This window comes from Aquarana catesbeiana, linkage group LG13, assembly GCF_042186555.1.
Source record: "Aquarana catesbeiana isolate 2022-GZ linkage group LG13, ASM4218655v1, whole genome shotgun sequence".
NCBI classification, from domain to species: domain Eukaryota; kingdom Metazoa; phylum Chordata; class Amphibia; order Anura; family Ranidae; genus Aquarana; species Aquarana catesbeiana.
Genome location: NC_133336.1, coordinates 218,191,552 through 218,218,703, shown reverse-complemented (window position 1 = coordinate 218,218,703; position 27,152 = coordinate 218,191,552). Strand labels below are relative to the sequence as shown.

The 27,152-nt window shown below is 53.1% G+C and overlaps 2 protein-coding genes across 4 annotated transcripts in view; one reads left to right on the top strand and one right to left on the bottom strand.

Annotated features, from left to right (window-relative positions):
• The window catches only part of KCNJ9 (potassium inwardly rectifying channel subfamily J member 9), a 33,245-nt gene extending 19,298 nt beyond the window's left edge, over positions 1-13,947 (top strand). The window contains exons 1-3 of one of the 3 annotated variants that reach the window (XM_073608836.1): positions 8,087-8,298; positions 9,577-10,523; positions 13,046-13,947. In XM_073608836.1, the coding sequence (XP_073464937.1) occupies positions 9,611-10,523; positions 13,046-13,362 (1,230 nt within the window). In that variant the 5' untranslated portion in view covers positions 8,087-8,298; positions 9,577-9,610 and the 3' untranslated portion in view covers positions 13,363-13,947. The other 2 variants (XM_073608835.1, XM_073608834.1) reach the window with 2 other exon arrangements.
• A 479-nt stretch (positions 13,948-14,426) lies between these two features.
• On the bottom strand, positions 14,427-27,152 carry LOC141116481 (immunoglobulin superfamily member 8-like; the record flags this gene model as incomplete). Its single annotated transcript, XM_073608837.1, is given in 2 exon segments — positions 14,427-16,414; positions 26,807-27,152. Coding segments are annotated over 2 exon segments (468 nt in total), but the record flags the coding sequence as incomplete, so codon positions are not given.

Below are 27,152 nucleotides of genomic sequence, written 5' to 3'. Positions count from 1 at the left end.
CCCCAGGATTAGTGAGGGGGACCCCGGACACAGTGACTACCCCCAGGATTAGTGATGCGGACCCCGGACACAGTGATTACCCCCAGGATTAGTGATGCGGACCCCGGACACAGTGATTACCCCCAGGATTAGTGAGGGGGACCCCGGACACAGTGACTACCCCCAGGATTAGTGAGGGGGACCCCGGACACAGTGATTACCCCCAGGATTAGTGATGCGGACCCCGGACACAGTGATTACCCCCAGGATTAGTGATGGGGACCCCGAACACAGAGACTACCCCCAGGATTAGTGAGGGGGACCCCGGACACAGTGACTACCCCCAGGATTAGTGGAGGGGACCCCGGACACAGTGATTACCCCCAGGATTAGTGAGGGGGACCCCGGACACAGTGACTACCCCCAGGATTAGTGAGGGGGACCCCGGACACAGTGACTACCCCAAGGATTAGTGAGGGGGACCCCGGATACAGTGATTACCCCCAGGATTAGTGATGGGGACCCCGGACACAGTGACTACCCCCAGGATTAGTGAGGGGGACCCCAGACACAGTGATTACCCCCAGGATTAGTGATGGGGGACCGCGGACACAGTGACTACCCCCAGGATTAGTGAGGGGGACCCCGGACACAGTGATTACCCCCAGGATTAGTGAGGGGGACCCTGGACACAGTGATTACCCCCAGGATTAGTGAGGGGGACCCCGGACACAGTGATTACCCCCAGGATTAGTGAGGGGGACCCTGGACACAGTGATTACCCCCAGGATTAGTGAGGGGGACCCCGGACACAGTGATTACCCCCAGGATTAGTGATGGGGACCCCGGACACAGTGACTACCCCCAGGATTAGTGAGGGGGACCCCGGACACAGTGATTACCCCCAGGATTAGTGAGGGGGACCCCGGACACAGTGACTACCCCCAGGATTAGTGAGGGGGACCCCGGACACAGTAATTACCCCCAGGATTAGTGGAAGGGACCCCGGACACAGTGACAACCCCCAGGATTAGTGAGGGGGACCCCGGACACAGTGACTACCCCCAGGATTAGTGAGGGGGACCCCGGACACAGTGACTACCCCCAGGATTAGTGAGGGGGACCCCGGACACAGTGACAACCCCCAGGATTAGTGAGGGGGACCCCGGACACAGTGACTACCCCCAGGATTAGTGAGGGGGACCCCGGACACAGTGACTACCCCCAGGATTAGTGAGGGGGACCCCGGACACAGTGACTACCCCCAGGATTAGTGAGGGGGACCCCGGACACAGTGACTACCCCCAGGATTAGTGAGGGGGACCCTGGACACAGTGATTACCCCCAGGATTAGTGAGGGGGACCCCGGACACAGTGACTACCCCCAGGATTAGTGAGGGGGACCCCAGACACAGTGACTACCCCCAGGATTAGTGAGGGGGACCCCGGACACAGTGATTACCTCCAGGATTAGTGAGGGGGACCCCGGACATAGTGACTACCCCCAGGATTAGTGAGGGGGACCCCGGATACAGTGATTACCCCCAGGATTAGTGAGGGGGACCCCGGACATAGTGACTACCCCCAGGATTAGTGAGGGGGACCCTGGACACAGTGATTACCCCCAGGATTAGTGAGGGGGACCCCGGACACAGTGACTACCCCCAGGATTAGTGAGGGGGACCCCAGACACAGTGATTACCCCCAGGATTACTGAGAGGGACCCCGGACACAGTGATTACACCCAGGATTAGTGATGGGGACCCCGGATACAGTGACTACCCCCAGGATTAGTGAGGGGGACCCCGGACACAGTGACTACCCCCAGGATTAGTGAGGGGGACCCCAGACACAGTGATTACCCCCAGGATTAGTGGAAGGGACCCCCGGACACAGTGACAACCCCCAGGATTAGTGAGGGGGACCCCGGACACAGTGACTACCCCCAGGATTAGTGAGGGGGACCCCGGACACAGTGACTACCCCCAGGATTAGTGAGGGGGGACCCAGGACACAGTGACTACCCCGAGGATTAGTGAGGGGAACCCCGGACACAGTGATTACCCCCAGGATTAGTGAGGGGGACCCCGGACACAGTGACTACCCCCAGGATGAGTGAGGGGGACCCCGGACACAGTGATTACCCCCAGGATTAGTGAGGGGGACCCCGGACACAGTGATTACCCTCAGGATTAGTGAGGGGGACCCCGGACACAGTGATTACCCCCAGGATTAGTGAGGGGGACCCCGGACACAGTGACTACCCCCAGGATTAGTGATGGGGACCCCGGACACAGTGACTACCCCCAGGATTAGTGAGGGGGACCCCGGACACAGTGACTACCCCCAGGATTAGTGAGGGGGACCCCGGACACAGTGACTACCCCCAGGATTAGTGAGGGGGACCCCGGACACAGTGATTACCCCTAGGATTAGTGAGGGGGACCCCGGACACAGTGACAACCCCCAGGATTAGTGCAGGGGACCCCGGACACAGTGACTACCTCCAGGATTAGTGAGGGGACCCCGGACACAGTGACTACCTCCAGGATTAGTGATGGGGACCCCGGACACAGTGACTACCCCCAGGATTAGTGAGGGGGACCCCGGACACAGTGACTACCTCCAGGATTAGTGAGGGGGACCCCGGACACAGTGACTACCCCCAGGATTAGTGAGGGGGACCCCAGACACAGTGACTGCAACCAGGATTAGTGAGGGGGACCCCGGATACTGTGACTACCCCCAGGATTAGTGAGGGGACCCCGGACACAGTGATTACCTCCAGGATTAGTGAGGGGGACTCCGGACACAGTGACTACCCCCAGGATTAGTGAGGGGGACCCCGGACACAGTGATTACCTCCAGGATTAGTGAGGGGGACTCCGGACACAGTGATTACCCCCAGGATTAGTGAGAGGGGGACAGTGACTACCCCCAGGATTAGTGAGGGGGACCCCGGACACAGTGACTACCCCCAGGATTAGTGAGGGGGACCCCGGACACAGTGACTACCCCCAGGATTAGTGAGGGGGACGCCGGACACAGTGACTACCCCCAGGATTAGTGAAGGGGATCCGGACACAGTGACTACCCCCAGGATTAGTGAGGGGGACACCGGACACTGTGATTACCCCCCAGGATTAGTGATGGGGACCCCGGACACTGTGATTACCCCCCAGGATTAGAGATGGGGACCCCGGACACTGTGATTACCCCCCAGGATTAGTGGAGGGGACCCCGGACACAGTGACTACCCCCAGGATTAGTGAGGGGGACCCCAGACACAATGACTACCCCCAGGATTCGTGAGGGGGACCCCGGACACAGTGACTACCCCCAGGATTAGTGATGAGGACCCCGGACACAGTGACTACCCCCAGGATTAGTGAGGGGGACCCCGGACACTGTGATTACCCCCCAGGATTAGTGAGGGGGACCCCGGACACAGTGATTACCCCCAGGATTAGTGAGGGGACCCCGGACACAGTGACTACCCCCAGGATTAGTGATGGGGACCCCGGACACTGTGATTACCCCCCAGGATTAGTGAGGGGGACCCCGGACACAGTGATTACCCCCAGGATTAGTGAGGGGACCCCGGACACAGTGACTACCCCCAGGATTAGTGATGGGGACCCCGGACACAGTGACTACCCCCAGGATTAGTGAGGGGGACCCCGGACACAGTGACTAACCCAGGATTAGTGAGGGGGACCCCGGACACAGTGACTATCCCCAAGATTAGTGAGGGGGACCCCGGACACAGTGAATACCCCCAGGATTAGTGAGTTGGACCCCAGACACAGTGATTACCCCCAGGATTAGTGAGGGGGACCCTGGACATAGTGATTATCCCCAGGATTAGTGAGGGGGACCCCGGACACAGTGACTACCCCCAGGATTAGTGAGGGGGACCGCGGACACAGTGACTACCCCCAGGATTAGTGACGGGGACCCCGGACACAGTGACTACCCTCAGGATTAGTGATGGGGACCCCGGACACAGTGACTACCCCCAGGATTAGTGGGGGGACCCCGGACACAGTGATTACCCCCAGGATTAGTCAGGGGGACCCCGGACACAGTGACTACCCTCAGGATTAGTGATGGGGACCCCGGACACAGTGACTACCCCCAGGATTAGTGGGGGGACCCCAGACACAGTGATTACCCCCAGGATTAGTGAGGGGGACCCCAGACACAGTGACTGCAACCAGGATTAGTGAGGGGGACCCCGGATACTGTGACTACCCCCAGGATTAGTGAGGGGACCCCGGACACAGTGATTACCCCCAGGATTAGTGAGGGGGACCCCGGACACAGTGATTACCTCCAGGATTAGTGAGGGGGACTCCGGACACAGTGACTACCCCCAGGATTAGTGAGGGGGACCCCGGACACAGTGATTACCCCCAGGATTAGTGAGGGGGACCCCGGACATAGTGATTACCCCCAGGATTAGTGAGGGGACCCCGGACACAGTGATTAACCCCAGGATTAGTGAGGGGGACCCCGGACACAGTGACTACCTCCAGGATTAGTGAGGGGACCCCGGACACAGTGACTACCTCCTGGATTAGTGAGGGGGACCCCGGACACAGTGATTACCCCCAGGATTAGTGAGGGGGACCCCGGACACAGTGACTACCTCCAGGATTAGTGAGGGGACCCCGGACACAGTGACTACCTCCAGGATTAGTGAGGGGGACCCCGGACACAGTGACTACCACCAGGATTAGTGAAGGGGACCCCGGACACAGTGACTACCACCAGGATTAGTGAAGGGGACCCCGGACACAGTGACTACCCCCAGGATTAGTGAGGGGACCCCGGACACAGTGACTACCTCCAGGATTAGTGAGGGGGACCCCGGACACAGTGACTACCACCAGGATTAGTGAAGGGGACCCCGGACACAGTGACTACCCCCAGGATTAGTAGGGGGACCCCGGACACAGTGACTACCCCCAGGATTACTGAGGAGGACCCCGGACACAGTGACTACCCCCAGGATTAGTGAGGGGGACCCCGGACACAGTGACTACCCCCAGGATTAGTGAGGGGGACCCCAGACTTAGTGATGGGGACCCCGGACACAGTGATTACCCCCAGGATTAGTGATGGGGACCCCGGACACAGTGATTACCCCCAGGATTAGTGAGGGAGACCCCGGACACAGTGATTACCCCCAGGATTAGTGAGGGGGACCCCGGACACAGTGACTACCCCCAGGATTAGTGAGGGGGGACCCCGAACACAGTGACTACCCCCAGGATTAGTGAGAGGGGGACAGTGACTACCCCCAGGATTAGTGAGAGGGGGACAGTGACTACCCCCAGGATTAGTGAGGGGGACCCCGGACACAGTGACTACCCCCAGGATTAGTGAGGGGGACCCCGGACACAGTGACTACCCCCAGGATTAGTGAGGGGGACCCCGGACATAGTGACAACCCCCAGGATTAGTGAGGGGGACCCCGGACATAGTGATTACCCCCAGGATTAGTGAGGGGACCCCGGACACAGTGATTAACCCCAGGATTAGTGAGGGGGACCCCGGACACAGTGACTACCTCCAGGATTAGTGAGGGGACCCCGGACACAGTGACTACCTCCAGGATTAGTGAGGGGGACCCCGGACACAGTGATTACCCCCAGGATTAGTGAGGGGGACCCCGGACACAGTGACTACCTCCAGGATTAGTGAGGGGACCCCGGACACAGTGACTACCTCCAGGATTAGTGAGGGGGACCCCGGACACAGTGATTACCCCCAGGATTAGTGAGGGGGACCCCGGACACAGTGACTACCCCCAGGATTAGTAGGGTGACCCCGGACACAGTGACTACCCCCAGGATTACTGAGGAGGACCCCGGACACAGTGACTACCCCCAGGATTAGTGAGGGGGACCCCGGACACAGTGACTACCCCCAGGATTAGTGAGGGGGACCCCAGACTTAGTGATGGGGACCCCGGACACAGTGATTACCCCCAGGATTAGTGATGGGGACCCCGGACACAGTGATTACCCCCAGGATTAGTGAGGGAGACCCCGGACACAGTGATTACCCCCAGGATTAGTGAGGGGGACCCCGGACACAGTGACTACCCCCAGGATTAGTGAGGGGGGACCCCGAACACAGTGACTACCCCCAGGATTAGTGAGAGGGGGACAGTGACTACCCCCAGGATTAGTGAGAGGGGGACAGTGACTACCCCCAGGATTAGTGAGGGGGACCCCGGACACAGTGACTACCCCCAGGATTAGTGAGGGGGACCCCGGACACAGTGACTACCCCCAGGATTAGTGAGGGGGACCCCGGACATAGTGACAACCCCCAGGATTAGTGAAGGGGATCCGGACACAGTGACTACCCCCAGGATTAGTGAGGGGGACGCCGGACACAGTGATTACCCCCAGGATTAGTGAGGGGGACCCCGGACACTGTGATTACCCCCCAGGATTAGTGATGGGGACCCCGGACACTGTGATTACCCCCCAGGATTAGAGATGGGGACCCCGGACACAGTGACTACCCCCAGGATTAGTGAGGGGGACCCCAGACACAATGACTACCCCCAGGATTTGTGAGGGGGACCCCGGACACAGTGACTACCCCCAGGATTAGTGATGAGGACCCCGGACACAGTGACTACCCCCAGGATTAGTGAGGGGGACCCCGGACACAGTGACTACCCCAGGATTAGTGATGGGGACCCCGGACACTGTGATTACCCCCCAGGATTAGTGAGGGGGACCCCGGACACAGTGATTACCCCCAGGATTAGTGAGGGGACCCCGGACACAGTGACTACCCCCAGGATTAGTGAGGGGGACCCCGGACACAGTGACTACCCCCAGGATTAGTGATGGGGACCCCGGACACAGTGACTACCCCCAGGATTAGTGAGGGGGACTCCGGACACAGTGATTACCCCCAGGATTAGTGAAGGGACCCCGGACACAGTGACTAACCCAGGATTAGTGAGGGGGACCCCGGACACAGTGACTACCCCCAGGATTAGAGAGGGGGACCGCGGACACAGTGACTACCCCCAGGATTAGTGACGGGGACCCCGGACACAGTGACTACCCTCAGGATTAGTGATGGGGACCCCGGACACAGTGACTACCCCCAGGATTAGTGGGGGGACCCCGGACACAGTGATTACCCCCAGGATTAGTCAGGGGGACCCCGGACACAGTGACTACCCCCAGGATTAGTGAGGGGGACCCCGGACACAGTGACTACCCTCAGGATTAGTGATGGGGACCCCGGACACAGTGACTACCCCCAGGATTAGTGGGGGGACCCCAGACACAGTGATTACCCCCAGGATTAGTGAGGGGGACCCTGCACACAGTGACTACCCCCAGGATTAGTGATGGGGACCCCGGACACAGTGACTACCCCCCAGGATTAGTGAGGGGGACCCCGGACACAGTGACTATCCCCAGGATTAGTGATGGGGACCCCTGACACAGTGACTACCTCCAGGATTAGTGAGGGGGACCCCGGACACTGTGATTACCCCCAGGATTAGTGAGGGGGACCCTGCACACAGTGACTACCCCCAGGATTAGTGGGGGGACCCCAGACACAGTGATTACCCCCAAGATTAGTGAGGGGGACCCCGGACACAGTGACTACCCCCAGGATTAGTGAGGGGGACCGCGGACACAGTGACTACCCCCAGGATTAGTGAGGGGGACCCCGGACATAGTGACTACCCCCAGGATTAGTGAGGGGGACCCTGCACACAGTGACTACCCCCAGGATTAGTGAGGGGGACCCCGGACACAGTGACTACCCCCAGGATTAGTGAGGGGGACCCTGCACACAGTGACTACCCCCAGGATTAGTGAGGGGGACCCCGGACACAGTGACTACCCCCAGGATTAGTGAGGGGGACCCCGGACACAGTGACTACCCCCCCGGGTTCCTGGCACACCGGTGTGATGGTTGCCTTCACCGGTTGGCCTCGTATTGGGTAGAACTCCACTTGGCTTTGATATTACAGATATTACAAAGCTCTCCTGGAGTTTTGGCGGCACGCTGCCAATATGGCTGCCGGGGATTTTGTGGCGAAGGTCCCCTGCGCTCCTCAATTCCCTGATCTGCCTGTCAGTCCTGCGTCACGTCTTCACATCTTATATAACCGGCCGCCATGAATCATGCACGGGATGCCGGGATCGGTGGCGGAGGGCAGAACGCCGGCTATGATATAAACATGTAATACGCGGCTTGTATGGAAGATCTCGGGGACTTTGCTGGTCCTCACAGACGACATCACATCTCAAAGCGGTTGCCACGGTAACAGGAGAAGCAGGCCTAGCGGCTACAGTGCTGCGAAACAGACTTTACGCCACAGGCTGGGGCTAATTATAGGAGAAGTCACCAGAGAGCGCGAGAAAGGAGCATCGAGCCTTTAACCCCTTCTGTGCCACAGACCCTACGGGGGAGGGGGGAGCGCCTATAGGAATGGTGAGGGGGGTACACTGATGAGAAATTTGTGTGCGTTTGTCGGGGGGTGCCTATAGGAATGGTAAGGAGCCCCTATAGGAATTGTATATGTGGGGGGTGGCTAGGGGGCCCCCATAGGAATTGTGGGGGGGCACCCATAGAAACGATGAATAAGAAGGGACACATATAAGAATGGTAAGGGGCCCCTATAGGAATTGTGGGGGGGCACCCATAGAAATTATGAGTAAGAAGGGACACATATAAGAATGGTAAGGGGCTCCTATAGGAATTGTGGGGGGGGGCACCCATAGGAATGATGCGTAAGAAGGGACACATATAAGAATAGTAAGGGGCCCCTATAGGAATTGTGGGGGGGCACCCATTGAAAATATGAGTAAGAAGGGACACATATAAGAATGGTAAGGGGCCCCTATAGGAATTGTGGGGGGGCACCCATAGAAAATATGAGTAAGAAGGGACACATATAAGAATGGTAAGGGGCCCCTATAGGAATTGTGGGGGAGAGGCACCCATAGGAATGATGAGTAAGAAGGGACACATATAAGAATAATAAGGGGCCCCTATAGGTATTGTGTGTGTGAGGGGGGCACCTATAAGAATGGTGAGGGGTGTAGGGGCACCTATAGGTATCGGATCGAATATAAATACATTGCTTAGGTACGTCCTCTTTATACATAGATGTTGCTAATTGTATTGGAGATTGTACAATCAGATTGACGTGTATATTTTGGGGTGATGAATTCCCATACAATCACATTCCTGAGTGTCATGTTGGTCTCCGGCATTTAGGAGGAGGCAGCCAATCAGTTTGCTGGGCGCTGGTGATGTCACTGGGCCCTGAACTGGGAGGGTTTTCAGACAGACCCATGAACGAGAATCGCTGGTTCAGCTCCTTCTATTAGAGACATAAAAGACCTCATTGAGTGTGGCAAACTGGGACACCCACCAGTACCCAATCAGATGTCAGGTTGTTGGAATCAGTTATTGGTCGTTCTTTGTTCACCTGCACTGCCCATCCTGTAGAGTTGGGGTGCCGGTCAGGTCGCCTTCTGTATTTCGGTGAATTGTTCTCTGATAATAAATGTTTGTTTCTTTTGTCCCATACAGACCTTGAACCCATCCGCCACGGAATCGTGTAGTTATGGCTAAAGATAACAATGTGTTTACTCCTATCCCCGGCCCCACCATCACCAACACCAAAGCCTTCACCCATGCAGCCAAACTGGCAGAGAAGTTAGAGAAGGCGGACAGGAAACTGAGGCGCCGGCAGAGGTATGTGGAGAAGGACGGGCGCTGCAACGTCCAGCATGGAAATGTCCGGGAGACCTATCGCTATCTCACCGACATCTTCACCACCTTGGTGGACCTGAAATGGAGGGTGAGCCTGCTGGTCTTCATTATGGCCTATGCCATCACCTGGCTCTTCTTCGGGGTCATCTGGTGGTTTATTGCCTATTGTCGGGGGGACCTGGAGCACCTGGAGGACCCGGGATGGACGCCATGCATCAAGAACCTCAATGGCTTTGTCTCTGCATTCCTCTTTTCCATTGAAACCGAGACAACAATTGGCTACGGACATCGGGTCATCACCGACAAATGTCCAGAAGGGATCATCCTGCTCCTCCTTCAAGCCATCCTGGGCTCCATGGTCAACGCTTTTATGGTGGGCTGCATGTTTGTCAAAATCTCCCAACCCAACAAGCGGGCCGAGACGTTGGTTTTCTCCTCCCATGCTGTCATATCCCTGCGGGATGATAAACTCTGCCTCATGTTCCGGGTGGGAGATCTGCGTCAGTCCCACATTGTGGAAGCTTCCATCAGAGCCAAACTCATCAAGTCCAAACAGACGCAAGAGGGAGAATTCATCCCACTCAACCAGACGGACATTAATGTTGGATTTGAGACCGGGGACGACCGGCTCTTCTTGGTGTCACCACTAATCATCAGCCATGAAATCAACGAGCACAGCCCATTCTGGGAGGTGTCCAAAAGACAGCTGGCGATGGACGATTTTGAGATCGTGGTGATCCTTGAAGGAATGGTTGAAGCTACAGGTAGGTAGAAGCCATGGTAAAATGGTGGTCATTATTTTCTATGACAGGTAGAAGTGAGTTAGAAACAATCTCTGGCCAACACAGAATTCGTTTCATGACTCTAGAGCAGGGGTCTCCAAACTGTACCCTTTGCGGCACTATTTCTCCCAATGATACCAATGATGGGGCGCTACTCCTCCTGCTGATCACCAAACCTGAGGCCATGTATATTCTCACTGATACTGGGCGTAGGACATTTTCTATCACCACTGGCCACAGTCTTGGCCCCCCCAAAGTCTGAAGGACAGTAAACTGGCCCTTTGTTTAGAAAGTTTGGAGACCCCTGCTCTAGAGGATTATAGGAATGAAGGAAGGCAAGGGTGGCAGCCATGTTGGCTCTGCAGTTTTCTTCTGTCCTCTCCTCTGATATGGAGCAAACACATAAATGAGGGACGGGTGTAGGACCTCTGACCTAATTGATCCTGTTAGACATCCCCTTCCAGAACCATGACCATTAATATTGAGTTGCCTCCCCCCACTATGACCATTAAAATGGATTTGCCCCCCTCCCCACCACGACCATTATTATGGACTTGCTCCCCTTCCCACCGTGACCATTAATATGGACTTGCCCCTCCTCCCCACCATGACCATTAATAAAGACTTGCCCTCCCCATGACAATTTATATGGCGTTGCCCCCTTTGTGGCTAAACATCCTCCACTCTTCTTGGAAGACTTTCCACAAGATTTAAGCCTGGTCCACGTGGTGACAAAAAAAACAGCAGCTCAGGAGGAGGTCTCTATACTGTCCGATGTTAGTACAGGGATCTCCCTGCTGTGATATTGTGTTCTGACACGGGGACTGCCCTCCTCCAGAACACACATCGGTCAGGGCTTGTAGCCGTTGGCTGAGAGCCCTGATTAGATGCTGATCGGCTGCTGGTTTTCCAGTATGCTCGTTCGACAGAAGCCAATCCTGAGATCAGCTTCTGTCGGACAAGGACCTGTACACATGGTCTGACTCTAGGCCAATATCTATTGTACTGGCTGATTTCTGCCAATATTCGGCCCGTGTGTACGGGGTTTTAGGAGGGTGCCTGTGGGGATTTGTGCCCAGTTGTGAGGTCAGGTACTGATGTTGAGTGAGAAGATCTGGCTCATGCACTAGGTCTCACATTGAGCACAAAAAAAAAAAAGACCTGGCTCACAATTGGCATTCCGATTCATCCCAAAGGTGATCAGTAGGGATGAGGTCAGGGCTCGGTGCAGGACACTCAAGTTCCTCCACACCAAACTGGTCACACCATGTCTTTATAGAGCTGGACATGTCATTTATAAAACCATGGCTATTAATATGGAGTGCCCCCATAGCAATTAACAGTTATCCTTTGTGACTAACCTAATGAACGGGGTACTAATGTTGGATGAAAAGACCTTATATTAAAGGTCTTCCAAAAGTAAGGTTGAAGTCAGGTCTTGGTGCAGGACACTCAAGTTCCTCCACTCCAAACTGGTCACACCATGTCGTGGCCATTATTATGAAGTTGCCCTCCTTCGTGGCTATACCATCCTCTACTCTTCTGGGAAGTCAGGTACTGATGTTGGGTGAGAAGACCTGACTCGCCATCTCCAATCCATCCCAAAGGTGATCAGTAGGGATGGGGTCAGGGCTCTGTACAGGACACTGGACTTCCTCTACACAAAACTGGTCACACCACGTCTTTTTGGAGCTGTCTTTGTATACGAGGGGGGAGGGGGCACAGTCATGCTGGAACAGAAAAGGGTCTTCACTAAATGGAGACACGTGGACTCCATTATTTGGGGGGGTTCACATACTTTGCACTGTCCACATACTGAATCACTGATCCATAACAAGTGTACAGATAAGTTAGAAGGAGGTCATGAAGAAGTCAGAACAGTTATTTCAGGCCAGTGACAGAGAAAATAGTGAAGCCAGAGAACTAGTATTTTTGGAAGGATGGGTTACTAATGGCGGCCTTGATACTTCTCAGTATGGCTCAGAATATTGCTGGGGCTCTGAAGTCTTTATTAGGAAGGCCCCAGATTGGAGGAACTGCAGTCACCACCTGATGGCTTTCCTCCTGCACGCAGTGTTCGGTGCAGTAAGCGTCCCGGTCCTCTGCCGTCCTTTTCCACTGGTTGTTGTCATGTCATGAACAGCTTAACAACCACCTCAGTCTCCTGTCAGTAGTTGCCATGGGTTACATCGCTGCTTTGTGCACTTGGCAGTCAGCAGAGCTGGGAAGGACTTTAGTGAGGGCTTTGAGGTAAGGCAAGGACGAGTGAAATGCTGAATATGTCCGCTTCTAATACTTATCATTGAGGAGAGTCTCAGCTTAACAAAACCTATTTCGCTCCTGAGGCTGCTGGGAGCTACACTTTGCATCGTATAATCTGATTAATGTGACACATTTTGTTGAGTATAAGACAGTAATAAGTAGGCAGAGAGAAAAGGAAGAGTGGTCAGTAAGTTGTCATTCGATGTGTGCCTGAGCCTTGTCCCCTCTTCTCCTCCCTGCAGGAATGACGTGCCAGGCCCGCAGCTCTTACCTGGTGGACGAAGTGCAGTGGGGTCATCGCTTCATGTCTGTGTTGTCGTTGGAGGACGGCTTCTATGAGGTGGACTACAACTCGTTCCACCAGACCTTCGAGGTCCCTACCCCAGTCTGCAGTGCCCGAGAGCTGGCCGAGGCCGCCGCCAGAATAGACGCTCACCTCTACTGGTCCATCCCCAGCCAACTGGATGAGAAGGTGGAGGAGGAGGGGACTGAGAAACAGGACAAGCAGAGGAACGGCAGCATCACTAGTCCGGAGAGCGAGCAGGCGCTATCCGAATGACCGCAGTCCATAGATGGACCAGTCAATGGGAACTGACCACTCAGCGGATGCACACTAGATCTGGTCACTGGGAACTGACCTCTCTCAATGTATGGACACTAGATCTGGTCACCGGGAACTGACCTCTCTCCATGAATGGACACTAGATCTGGTCACTGGGAACTGACCTCTCTCCATGGATGGACACTAGATCTGGTCACCAGGAACTGACCTCTCTCCATGAATGGACACTAGATCTGGTCACCGGGAACTGACCTCTCTCCATGAATGGACACTAGATCTGGTCACTGGGAACTGACCTCGCTCCATGGTTGGACACTAGATCTGGTTACCGGGAACTGACCCTTTTATACATGGATGGACACTAGATCTGGTCACCGGGGACTGACCTCTCTCCATGAATGGACACTAGATCTGGTCACTGGGGACTGACCTCTCTCCATGAATGGACACTAGATCTGGTCACTGGGGACTGACCTCTCTCCATAGATAAACACTAGAGCCGGTCATTGGGGACTGACCACATTACTCAGACATGGCAGCCAATGCCTGATGGCCGATGCAATAAAATAAATTTTCAGTTTATATCGCTGTGTGATTTATTAGAGGTTGCACATAATGCACACTTCATGGTGTCACCATCCCTGAGAAGTTTCTGTAGGAAGCGATTCCCACCTTTGTTTTCCTCATTTCGCTGGTCTCAATCTGGTTGGTTGATGTGGTTGTCTCTGAGATGCCAAACTGTCCTTCACTCCATCCTAAACTAAAGTGTGGTGATTGAAGGGTGAGATCCTCCATCAGCTGATTGCTGCCCATGTTCCTATTGGAAGATTCCCCTCAATTTCCTGTGATCGTGGATGAGACTGGGTGTCACCAACACAGGAAGTAAAGGGGAGTCTTCCCAATGTGGACATAAGACAGGTTCTCAACCTTCCCTCCTTTTTCAGCATTGATTCTGATTGGCTCCTGAGAGAAAACGCAGACAGTTTTTAGTAATTTCTGCTGTGTGGCGCCCTGTTCTCTCTACCCCTTCCCACCAGTGAGACAATAAAGTTGAACAATGGTGGAGTGACAAAACGTTTTATTCAATGGAAATGTTTGGCGGTGACGCTCCCTCCCGGCGTCATGAGGACTCAGAACTGTTAGGAGGGTCTTCACATCAGAGCTCCCAGATAATTTGTCTCTTGAAACAAATGGGAAGTGCCCCGTGAGGACTCCCGGAGTGCAGCTGCCAGAACTCCCTGTGATTGGCTGCCTCAATTAGTGGTCAGCAGATCCAGCCAATCACAGAGAAATTCGGGGGTGGGTTGGGTTTGTATCCAGAGACAACTTAGCCATAGGGAGCGGTGCAGCTGGTGGAGAGAGAAGTGGTTGGTCCCCAACTTACAATAAAACACAAATAACATCTCAGACTAAAAACCACAAATCCTTCATAAACAATCTGCCCCGCCCCCACCGACAATGCCAGCAGGGGGCGGAGTCAGGGTAGTAAGTAGTGTATAAAAAATGGTCATTGACAGTCCATTGGAAGCGGCTCAGGTAAGTGGCTGTGAGGCTCCAGCAATGCAGATAGAAGGAAGTGACGTCCTTCGTACCGATATTCCTCCGCCATCCGGCACAATGCCATGGCTTTATTCACCAATCAGAGGCCAGCTCTCCACAGTCTGACAGCTGTCTGCCATTGAGAGGTGAAATCTGATTGGTCGTTCTGAAAAAAGAAGGGCGTGGGGGAGGGGTTAAGGAAGAGCGAGTGTGAGAGAGAGAAGGGGAAGAAGGGGTGATTGGAGAAACAAGGCGAGAAAGGGATGGAGGAAGAGGGGGACGAAGGGAGAGAGTAGTGGGAGGAAGCTAGAGTACTGCGGCAAGCCAGGAGGGCAGATATCGGGGTCCAGGAGGGGAGATATCGGGGTTCAGGGTCCAGGAGGGGAGATATCAGGGTGCAGGGTCCAGGAGGGGAGATATCGGGGTGCAGGGTCCAGAAGGGGAGATATCAGGGTGCAGCAGGGGAGATATCGGGGTTCAGGAGGGGAGATATCGGGGTGCAGCAGGGGAAATATCGGGGTTCAGGGTCCAGAGGGTGAGATATCGGGGTGCAGGAGGGGAGATATCGTGGTTCAGGGTCCAGGAGGGGAGATATCGGGGTGCAGGGTCCAGGAGGGGAGATATCGGGGTGCAGGAGGGGAGATATCAGGGTTCAGGGTCCAGGAGGGGAGATATCGGGGTGCAGCAGGGGAGATATCGGGGTTCAGGGTCCAGGAGGGGAGATATCGGGGTTCAGGGTCAGGGAGGGAAGATATTGGGGTGCGGGGTCCAGGAGGGGAGATATCAGGGTCCAGGAGGGGAGATATCGGGGTGCAGGGTCCAGGAGGGGAGATATCGGGGGGCGGGGTCCAGGAGGGGAGATTTCAGGGTGCGGGGTCCAGGAGGGGAGATATCGGGGTGCAGGAGGGGAGATATCGGGGTGCAGGGTCCAGGAGGGGAGATATCGGGGTGCAGGAGGGGAGATATCGGGGGGCGGGGTCCAGGAGGGGAGATATCGGGGTGCAGGAGGGGAGATATCGGGGTGCAGGGTCGGGTCAGAAGAGGCTCCACATACCCTTCTGCGGGGGAGGTGAAAGTGAGCCATGTGCAGGGAATGTCTTTCACATTAAAGGGCCGGCACTGTATTTGTGGAGGTCACATGGCCAGCGGAATGGCAGAGCGAAGTTCATATACGGAGTGCAGTACACCAAGGGAGCCAGTGCAGGCGCTCTCCATGGTGGGACAATGAAATGACAGTAGTGCTCACCCCCCAGCAGGGGGCTTCTGGGATTAGCCAATCAGGAGGTGTCCCTTGGACAGGGGGTGGGACTCCGGGAAATCCTCGTAGTGTTCATAGAAAAGTGCGATCGTTCAGATCTCAGGCCTTCATTGGCCGCCATGCGTCGCTCTCACCTCTTGCGGACGCGCAGCTGTCGTATGTAGCAGCATGTGACGGTGGACAGGATGGTGATTCCCACGAAGAGCGCGCTGGCCACACCCCCGATCACCGGGATGAGGAGCAAATCCTTTGCTGCAAGACACAGAGGGGGAGGGGAGACGGGTAATTATCAGAGCAGGACGAGTGACCATTGTACTACACACTACATCCTGGGACAGGAAATCATGGAACGGCGATTATAATGGGACACTATTCCTCCCACCGATACCAATGATGGGACACTATTCCTCCCACTGACACCAATGATGGGACACTATTCCTCCCACTGACACCAATGATGGGACACTATTCCTCCCACTGATAAGAATGATGGGGCACTATTGATCTTTTATTGAAAAGAATCAAGCAACCAATTTTATACAAAAGTAAAAAACAAAACCATAGTACAAAACTTCAACAGAAATCCAAGGAATACACATTCATGTTCAGAATATATACATAATCCGTTACCAAAACTATTTACATAAAGCAGCAGAGAGGGCCTAAGAGGCACAAGCCATCACCTATGTACGCAGCCATTTATCAAAAATTAATCCCCAAAAAAATAATAATCTAGGGTGATAAGAGACAGACAGCCACACCCGGGAAAGAGACTCCTGGCAGTCAGGGAGGCTTGAAACCCCTCCACGCCTTCAACCAAGCCCCCTGACTCCGCTTGTCTCTCTCAAGCACCCGAATCTTCTCCACCTCATGCAGAATGTCATACACCACCACCTGAACAGGAAGGATTTTACGCCGAATGCAGACCTGACACCGTGCGTTCCAAGTGAAATAACGGACTACTAGGCTAACTAGAAAAAGTGTATCTAAACAAAAACCACCACCAGTATTGAATGCTCCGTACACCCACTCAGCATAACCCAGCCTGGAGAGGAAAGGGACACCGAGGGCCCGCCCCACCTGTTTGTACACCTCTATGTTAAAAGGGCAATGAAGCAGAAAATGGTCCATAGTCTCCTCCTCACCTGCACACTCCTCCCGAGGACAGCTACGATCCACCCCACTGCGGAATTTCAAATTGCCCCAAACATAGAGTCTCCCATGGAAGCACATCCAGGCCAGATCCCTGAATTTAGGAGGTACTCTGTCCAAATTAATAAGTCTTAACCCTGCCCTCAAAACTGGGCCTGGGCAATCCCTTAAGGCCAGTGGGTCATGAAAGACTTCGCTCAAGACTCGACTCATAAGGAGGTTCCACTGCAAGCATATTACCAATATCAAACTTGAGAAAAAGCAGTGAAAAGAAAAGAACTGGGTTGACCATACCTAAGCCACCCTCCCTCCTGGACAGATAGGTGACATTCCTCTTGATGGGGTTCAGTCTGTTCCCCCACAACATCTGGAAGAACACACTACTGACCCTAGCATAGAGAGACACTGGCAAGATGCAGACAAAGCTGACATACAAGAAGATCGGAATCAGGTAAGTCTTAATAAAGATCAACCCTTTCCCTCATAGATAACTTCCATCTCTTCCAGCTGACCATCTTAGTATTGGCAATTTCCAGTCTGCCTTCCCAGTTTTTGAGGCCATAATCGCTGGGTCCAAATTCAATGCCTAAAATCTTAATTCTTTCCTGGGGCACTGGAAAGGTGTCCGGGAGATCAAACCCCTCACCTTCCTTTCCCATCCAGAAAACTTCACTCTTTTCCTGATTGATCTTGGAGCCTGATGCTTCAGAATACCGTGATGTCAGAGAGACCACCTCCTCCGCTTCATCCGCCCCGGTGACAATCACCGACACATCGTCCGCATAGGCAACAACCCTCAAAGGCGGCTCACCCGGGAGCCCCACTGGCACCCCACACAACATGCTGCTCTCTAGCCTCCTGATGAAGGGGTCAATTGCAAACACATAGAGCAGGGGACTCAGGGGACAACCTTGACGCACTCCAGAGCCAACCTCAAAGGACTGCCCAACCCAACCATTAACAAGAGGAAAGCTTTCTGCCCCCTTATACAAGACTTTCAACCAATCAACAAAACCACCCGGCAGACCGTACTTATTAAGGAGCAACCACAGGTACTCATGGTTAACACGATCAAAAGCCTTTGCCTGATCCAATGTCAGCAAATACTTTCCCCAGCCTGCAGCCCTACATCGCTCCAAGGCCTCCCGGACAGCTAAAACCGCTGTGAAGGTGCTCCTACCCTGGACCGAACAGTGCTGATGGCGAGAAAGCAAAGACTCTGCTACTGACGATAGGCGCCAGAAAAATATCTTTGCCAGTATCTTTCTATCGACATTAAGAAGGCTGATGGGGCGCCAATTCTCAATCATCGAAGGATCTTTACCCTTTGTAAGAAGAATCACAGCCGAGTGCCTCATGGAAGGGGGAAGTACCCCCTCAGCAAGGCAACTGTTAAAAACCTCTACCAAAAGTGGGGCCAGAATAGGCTTAAAAGCTTTGTAAAACTCAGCCGTCAAGCCATCCTGTCCAGGTGACTTTTTGATGGCAAGCTGTTCTATTGCCCTCATCACCTCTTCAACTGTGATCTCCTCTGTCAAATTCATCAATGGGACATCTTCATCATTTAGACCTGGAGTAGAGTCCAAAAAGCTTTGCATCTTGTCACGGTCAAGCTCTTTCCTCCCAAGAAGGTCAGCATAAAAGGACCTCACGACCTCCAGAATCCCTGACCTGGACTTTGTCAAGGAACCTGTACTGTCCTTAAGGCCAACGACCGTTTTAACTGCTACACCTTGTTTGCAGTTCTGGTAAGGGTCAGGCGAGTGGTACTTCCCATAGTCCCTCTCCAGAACCAAAGAGGCATGCCGGTCATATTGACACTTCCTGAGAAGGAGTTTCACTTCGGAGATTGCCCCAGGATCTCCTCCTCTCGAGACAAGAATATCCAGCTTCCTCCGTAAACGTTGGTAGGTCATGTATTTATTAAACTGCTTTCTATTGGCTAGGCCCCTGAAGAATCCAGCAATCCTCTTTTTGGTCAGCTCCCACCACTCAGCCTTGCTGCTACAAAAGTCCAGGATGGTCACCTGTGCCTGAAAGAATTCCTCAAAGGATTGTTTAACATGTTCTTCCTTGAGTAGAGTCGAATTCAATCTCCAGATGCCCTTGCCCCACTGAGGGGCGTCTGAAGCATTCAGGACCACAGATAGCATACAGTGATCAGAGAACTCTACTGCCTGCACCACTGGGGGTGAGAAAGCAGAGGTCTCCTTCAAAAAAAAACCTATCTATTCTACTCTATTACCTCGATGAAAGGTGAACCCAGTGTCATCCGGGAGGTGCTTAATGTGCACATCCACAAGACCAGCATCCCTAACCATACTATTTAAAAAAACGCTATCATATCCCAGCCTGTCCTTGAAGTCCTTCCTGTCCTTGGGCCTAGTTACTGTATTAAAGTCACCTCCAAAGACCACTTGCCGGGATGTAAAAAGAAATGGCTTGATCCTTGTAAAAAGGCACTTCCTGTCCCACTTTGTGTGCGGCCCATAAACATTAATTAGGCGCAGGTCCTGCCCTCCCACAAGGACGTCTAAGACCATACATCTCCCAATCTCCACCTCAATAACCCGCCGGACAGTTACCATGCCGGTTTTAAACAACACCGCCACACCGCCGTAAGGCTCGGCCGCAAGAGACCAGTAAGATGGACCATACCTCCACTCTCTCTTGGCCATATGAATATCTGCCAAGGAGGTGAGCCTAGTCTCTTGCAAAAATAAAATTTCAGCATCTAATTGGCTGAACAAAAAGAAGGCCATAGAACGAGCTCTTACTGACTTAATGCTGGCGACATTTATTGTCACCACTTTTAACGGAGGGGGAACCGCCATTTGGGTTATTGGGTGGATTGCTTCTTAGCTCCCCTCTGCTGCTCATCACCAGAAGCCTCTCTCTTTCTTGAGGCCGCCTCAAATTCCATTTCAGAATCGGAACTTCGCTCCGAAGAAGCTCCAGATGAGGAAATATCCCACGTAGAGGACCTATAACGGTTGGAGACAGGCACTGGAGCCTGTTCCGTCCTCACCACCTGCTTCTTCCGCTTCCCAACCTTCCTTCTCTCCTCCAGGTACTGCAGGTCAGCTTCAGAGATGCCCTCATCTCTTATTTTTGTCTTTGATGTCTTTACAGAAGACTTCTTTACAGAGGAAGAAGCAACCTTTTTAGTACATGCTACCTCTCCTGGTGGGGGGGGGTGCTCCCTTTGAATCAGACTTAGGAGGGGTAGACTCCTGGGGGGAACTGACTCAGGGGGCACAGACTTGGAAGGTTCTGACACAAGAGGAGGGGATACAGTAGGTGGGGGGGACACAGAGACAGATACAGAAGGAATACTTACAGACATAGGAGGGGTGGCCACAGGAACTGGAGAGGGATCCTGAGCAGGACCAGGGGAGTCAGTCACCGCAGAGGAGGATGGTACACCAGGGGCCTCACCCTCCATCCTGTCCAGCCTTGACATGTCATCAATTACCTCCTTCTCCATATTGTGCCAGGCTTCAGGACATCTGCTGTAGGGGTGGCCAAGGCGCAGGCTGCACCTGATCATTTCGATGCAGTCCTTGGCCATATGACCCTGACCCCGACACACTGAACATATCAAGGCTGAACAGGAGGAACTCAAATGCCCCTTTTCTCCACAGCGGTGACACAGCTTCGGCTGACCAGGGTAGAAAATAGTCATCCTATCCCTCCCTATAAAAGCTGAGGAGGGCAGGTGACAGACAACACTCCCATCCCTGGCCAACCTGACTGTAACCGACCAACCCCCAGTACAGATGTTACGCTCATCAAGGATTTTATCGGGCTTAGTCAATACCTCACCATAATTCTTTAACCAGACCTCTAAATCTCGAGCAGGAACACTCTCATTAGTGAGAATTGTGATTTTTTTTCACTGTAGACCTTTGTGAAACCGCAACTGGGGTCAGACCTTCCCATTCGGGTCTTGACCTGCACCGAGCCTCATATCGCTCCCAGAACAGGTCAAGACCCTCTGGCCTGGTGAAACTAATAGTATATTCCCGGCTCCCAGCAACATGTATTAGAGCATACAGATCGTTTGCCCCAAAACCCATCTCCAAAATCATGTCCACCACTGCACGCCGTGCTGGAGGGATTGCACCACCTTCCCATTTAAGAATCACTACATTTCGTCTCGGACCCCCAGCAGAAACCAGAGACCCAAGACCAGATCCTGGGGTGCTCAAGGTGGTAGGTCGCAGGGGGAAAACCCTTTTGGGGGCGGAGCTACCAGGAGCAGAGCGTACCACCTGAGCAAATGTAGGTTTATCAGGGCCAAGGCCCCACACTGATGTAACATTAGTCTGTACATTACAATTATTATTATCTGCTGGAACAGAGTTGGTAGGACTGTCCATCACACTTGTACTGGGATGATTTTTATCAGTCACACAAACATTCCCATTCCCATCAGGAATAGTCACAGTTTCTGATGTAATACCAGCTGTCTCCTGAAGCTGTGCTGTAGAGTCCTCAGCAGCTGTGGGGCAAACAGCTTTAGACTTAGCTAAAGGGGGGTTAATTGGTTCTGCTGAATCTTGTAGTTCCTCTGCAGGAATGTCATTTTTTAAATGCATTTTTTGCTGCACTGCAGCATCAGCAGGTACAGCATTGCCACACATGGGATCAGCAGCCCGATTGTCACTGGGCACATTGTCAGTATCAGTCACAGTGTTCACAAAAACAGTTTTATGCACCACATGAGGCTTGACAGGCTTTACCTTGTCAGGCACATTATCAGTAATGTCCTCCTCATGAAACACCAACTGATCTTCCCGTATAGGAGACTCCATTGCCTGGATGGCCCTGAGCATGCCTCCTGAGTCCTGGGAAGGCATGGGGCTGCTTACCTCTCCCTGAGGGGGCAGGGGGTCTGAACTGGGGGTCTCCTCCTCCACTTTTGTCATTCTGGCAACCCTTCTGTCATTGCAGAATTTTTCCTTAAAGAGCCCATCTCTGCCTTCCATCATGGACACAATGGTTTCCTGGTGTTCCACCCGGACCTTGGCCAATTGGATCTCCGGATCCATGGATCCATGTCTCTGGCTATGCAAGCCCTCACGCTGCCTTCTCAGGCGCTTCAGCTCCGCTCTCAGTTTATAGAGCTTGTCTCTTTCTCTATTCAGGACCTTAATCCCAGCCACCACTCGCTCCTGAATTGCCTCTGAGTCTTCATTCTCACCAGGGGCAGAGAGATCACAAGCCATGGCTTGTACAGGGGCAGGTATGTTACCTGATGGCCCAGGAGATGGCTGAGAGCTTCCAGCAGGAGAGGCCCCGCTGGCCTCCATGGCTTCCCCAGAAAGGGGCCAGGAGAGCTGGGAGAGATTTCACCACCACTCCCCTCTCACACCGATCACCTGCAGCAGCTCCGGAGACAGCCTCCTCCTGACACACCTGTGCTCCAATGATGGGTGGGGCACTATTCCTCCCACTGACACCAATGATGGGGCACTATTCCTCCCACTGACACCAATGATGGGACACTATTCCTCCCACTGATACCAATGATGGGACACTATTCCTCCCACTGATACCAATGATGGGACACTATTCCTCCCACTGACACCAATGATGGGAAATCCAAGGAATACACATCCATGTTCAGAATATATACAATATATACATAATCCACTACCAAAACTATTTACATAAAGCAGCAGAGAGGGCCTAAGAGGCACAACCCATCACCTATTCACGCAGCCATTTATCAAAAATTTATAAAAAAAAATATTATAATCTAGGGTGATAAGAGACAGACAGCCACACCCGGGAAAGAGACTCTGGTAGCCAGGGAGGCCTGAAACCCTCCACGCCTTCAACCAAGCCCCCTGACTCCGCTTGTCTCTCTCGAGCACCCAAATCTTCTCCACCTCATGCAAAATGTCATACACCACCACCTGAACAGGAAGGATTTTATGCCGAATGCTGACCTGACACCGTGCGTTCCAAGTGAAATAACGGACTACTAGGCTAACTAGAAAAAGTGTATCCAAACAAAAAACCCCACCAGTATTGAATGCTCCGTACACCCACTCAGCATAACCCAGCCTGGAGAGGAAAGGAACACCGAGGGCCCGCCCCACCTGTTTGTACACCTCTATGTTAAAAGGGCAATGAAGCAGAAAATGGTCCATAGTCTCCTCCTCACCTGCACACTCCTCCCGAGGACAGCTACGATCCATCTCACTGCGGAATTTCAAATTGTCCCGAACATAGAGCCTCCCATGGAAGCACAACCAGGCCAGATCCCTGAATTTAGGGGGCACTCTGTCCAAATTAATAAGTCTTAACCCTGCCCTCAAAACTGGGCCTGGGCAATCCCTTAAGGCCAGTGGGTCATGAAAGACTTCGCTCAAGACTCGACTCATAAGGACTTTCCTCGGAACCGATCTGAGATCTTCAGCCGACAATCGCCACTGCCGTAATAACTTCAGGCACGGAGCGACATAGGCTGGTAGCTGACCACGATGACCCCTGAGATTCTTCACTTGGCCACCTTCTTCCCAAAGTCATAGAAAAGGCCTAAACCAAGATCTAAATATGCCTACCCATCCAGGAGGTTACACTGCAAGCATATTACCAATATTAAACTTGAGAAAAAGCAGTGAAAAGAAAAGAACTGGGTTGACCATACCTAAGCCACCCTCCCTCCTGGATAGATAGGTGACATTCCTCTTGATGGGGTTCAGTCTGTTCCCCCACAACATCTGGAAGAACACACTACTGACCCTAGCATAGAGAGACACTGGAAAGATGCAGACAAAGCTGACATACAAGAAGATCGGAATCAGGTAAGTCTTAATCAGATCAACCCTTTCCCTCATAGATAACTTCCATCTCTTCCAGCTGACCACCTTAGTATTGGCAATTTCCAGTCTGCCTTCCCAGTTTTTGAGGCCATAATCGCCAGGTCCAAATTCAATGCCTAGAATCTTAATTCTTTCCTGGGGCACTGGAAAGGTGTCCGGGAGATCAAACCCCTCACCTTCCTTTCCCATCCAAAAACTTCACTCTTTTCCTGATTGATCTTGGAGCCTGATGCTTCAGAATACCGTGATGTCAGAGAGACCACCTCCTCTGCTTCATCTGCCCCAGTGACAATCACCGACACATCGTCCGCATAGGCAACAACCCTCAAAGGTGGCTCACCCGGGAGCCCCACTGGCGCCCCACACAACATGCCGCTCTCTAGCCTCCTGATGAAAGGGTCGATTGCAAAAGCATAGAGCAGGGGACAACCCTGGCGCACCCCGGAGCCAACCTCAAAGGACTGCCCAACCCAACCATTAACAAGAGGAAAGCTCTCTGCCCCCTTATACAAGACTTTTAACCAATCGACAAAACCACCCGGCAGACCGTACTTACTAAGGAGCAACCACAGGTACTCATGGTTGACACGATCAAAAGCCTTTGCCTGATCCAATGTCAGCAAATACTTTCCCCAGCCTGCAGCCCTGCACCGCTCCAAGGCCTCCCGGACAGCTAAAACCGCTGTGAAGGTGCACCTACCCTGGACCGAACAGTGCTGATGGCAAGAAAGCAAAGACTCTGCTACTGACGATAGGCGCCAGAAAATGATCTTTGCCAGTATCTTTCTATCGACATTAAGAAGGCTGATGGGGCGCCAATTCTCAATCATCGGAGGATCTTTACCCTTTGAAAGAAGAATTACAGCCGAGTGCCTCATGGAAGGGGGAAGTACCCCCTCAGCAAGGCAACTGTTAAAAACCTCTACCAATGTGGGGCCAGAATAGACTTAAAAGCTTTGTAAAACTCAGCCGTCAAGCCATCCGGTCCAGGTGACTTTTTGATGGCAAGCTGTTCAATTGCCCTCATCACCTCTTCAACTGTGATCTCCTCTGTCAAATTCATCAATGGGACATCTTCATCATTTAGACCTGGAGTAGAGTCCAAAAAGCTTTCCATCTTGTCACGGTCAAGCTCTTTCCTCCCAAGAAGGTCAGCATAAAAGGACCTCACGACCTCCAGAATCCCTGACCCGGACTTTGTCAAGGAACCTGTACTGTCCTTAAGGCCAACAACCGTTTTAACAGCTACACCTTGTTTGCAGTTCTGGTAAGAGTCAGGCGAGTGGTACTTCCTATAGTCCCTCTCCAGAACCAAAGAGGCATGCCGGTCATATTGACACTTCCTGAGAAGGAGTTTCACTTTGGAGATTGCCCCAGGATCTCCTCCTCTCGAGACAAGAATATCCAGCTTCCTCCGTAAACGTTGGTAGGTCATGTATTTATTAAACTGTTTTCTATTGGCTAGGCCCCTGAAGAATCCAGCAATCGTCTTTTGGTCAGCTCCCACCACTCAGCCTTGCTGCTACAAAAGTCCAGGATGGTCACCTGTGCCTGAAAGAATTCCTCAAAGGATTGTCTAACATGTTCTTCCTTGAGTAGAGTCAAATTCAATCTCCAGATGCCCTTACCCCTCCCACTGACACCAATGATGGGACACTATTCCTCCCACTGACACCAATGATGGGACACTATTCCTCCCACCGACACCAATGATGGGGCACTATTCCTCCCACCGACACCAGTGATGGGACACTATTCCTCCCACCGACACCAGTGATGGGACACTATTCCTCCCACCAAAACCAGTGATGGGACACTATTCCTCCCACCAAAACCAGTGATGGGACACTATTCCCTCCCACCAAAACCAGTGATGGGACACTATTCCTCCCACCGACACCAGTGATGGGACACTATTCCTTCCACCGACACCAGTGATGGGACACTATTCCTCCCACTGACACCAATGATGGGACACTATTCCTCCCACTGACACCAATGATGGGACACTATTCCTCCCACTGACACCAATGATGGGACACTATTCCCCCCACTGATACCAATGATGGGCACTATTCCTCCACCGACACCAATGATGGGGCACTATTCCTCCACCGACACCAGTGATGGGACACTATTCCTCCCACCGACACCAGTGATGGGACACTATTCCTCCACCAAAACCAGTGATGGGACACTATTCCCCCCACTGATACCAATGATGGGGCACTATTCCTCCACTGATACCAATGATGGGGCACTATTCCTCCCACCGACACCAGTGATGGGACACTATTCCTTCCACCGACATCAGTGATGGGACACTATTCCTCCCACTGACACCAATGATGGACACTATTCCTCCCACTGACACCAATGATGGGACACTATTCCTCCCACTGACACCAATGATGGGACACTATTCCTCCCACTGACACCAATGATGGACACTATTCCCCCCACTGATACCAATGATGGGACACTATTCCTCCCACTGATACCAATGAGGGCACTATTCCTCCCACTGATACCAATGATGGGGCACTATTCCTCCCACTGATACCAATTATGGGGGCACTATTCCTCCCACTGATACCAATGATGGGGACACTATTCCTCCCACTGACACCAATGATGGGATAAAAGACAGACTTACCCTGAGCATAGGGGTAGAGTTTGATGAGGTTGGACTTGGTGGAGGCGGCGTTGTACCAGGTGCGGTCGGGGTATTGGACCCAGGCGGTGACGGCACAGTGATAGACTCCCTCGTCCTCCGCCTGGATGTTGTATAATTGCAGCCGGTAGCACTGAGCTTCCACTTTATCGGTGCTGAGGTCGTGTCCTGAGTACCGCCTTCCGCCTTTGACACTCCTTCCCGATCTACCGAGGCCACATTTTTCCGTTCTCTCATTGGGCTTCTCCCCGGCTAGCTCCACCCACCAGCTGACCGCCATGTGGACCGTCTGCGGTGTCTCCACTGTGACATTACAGATGAGGGCGGC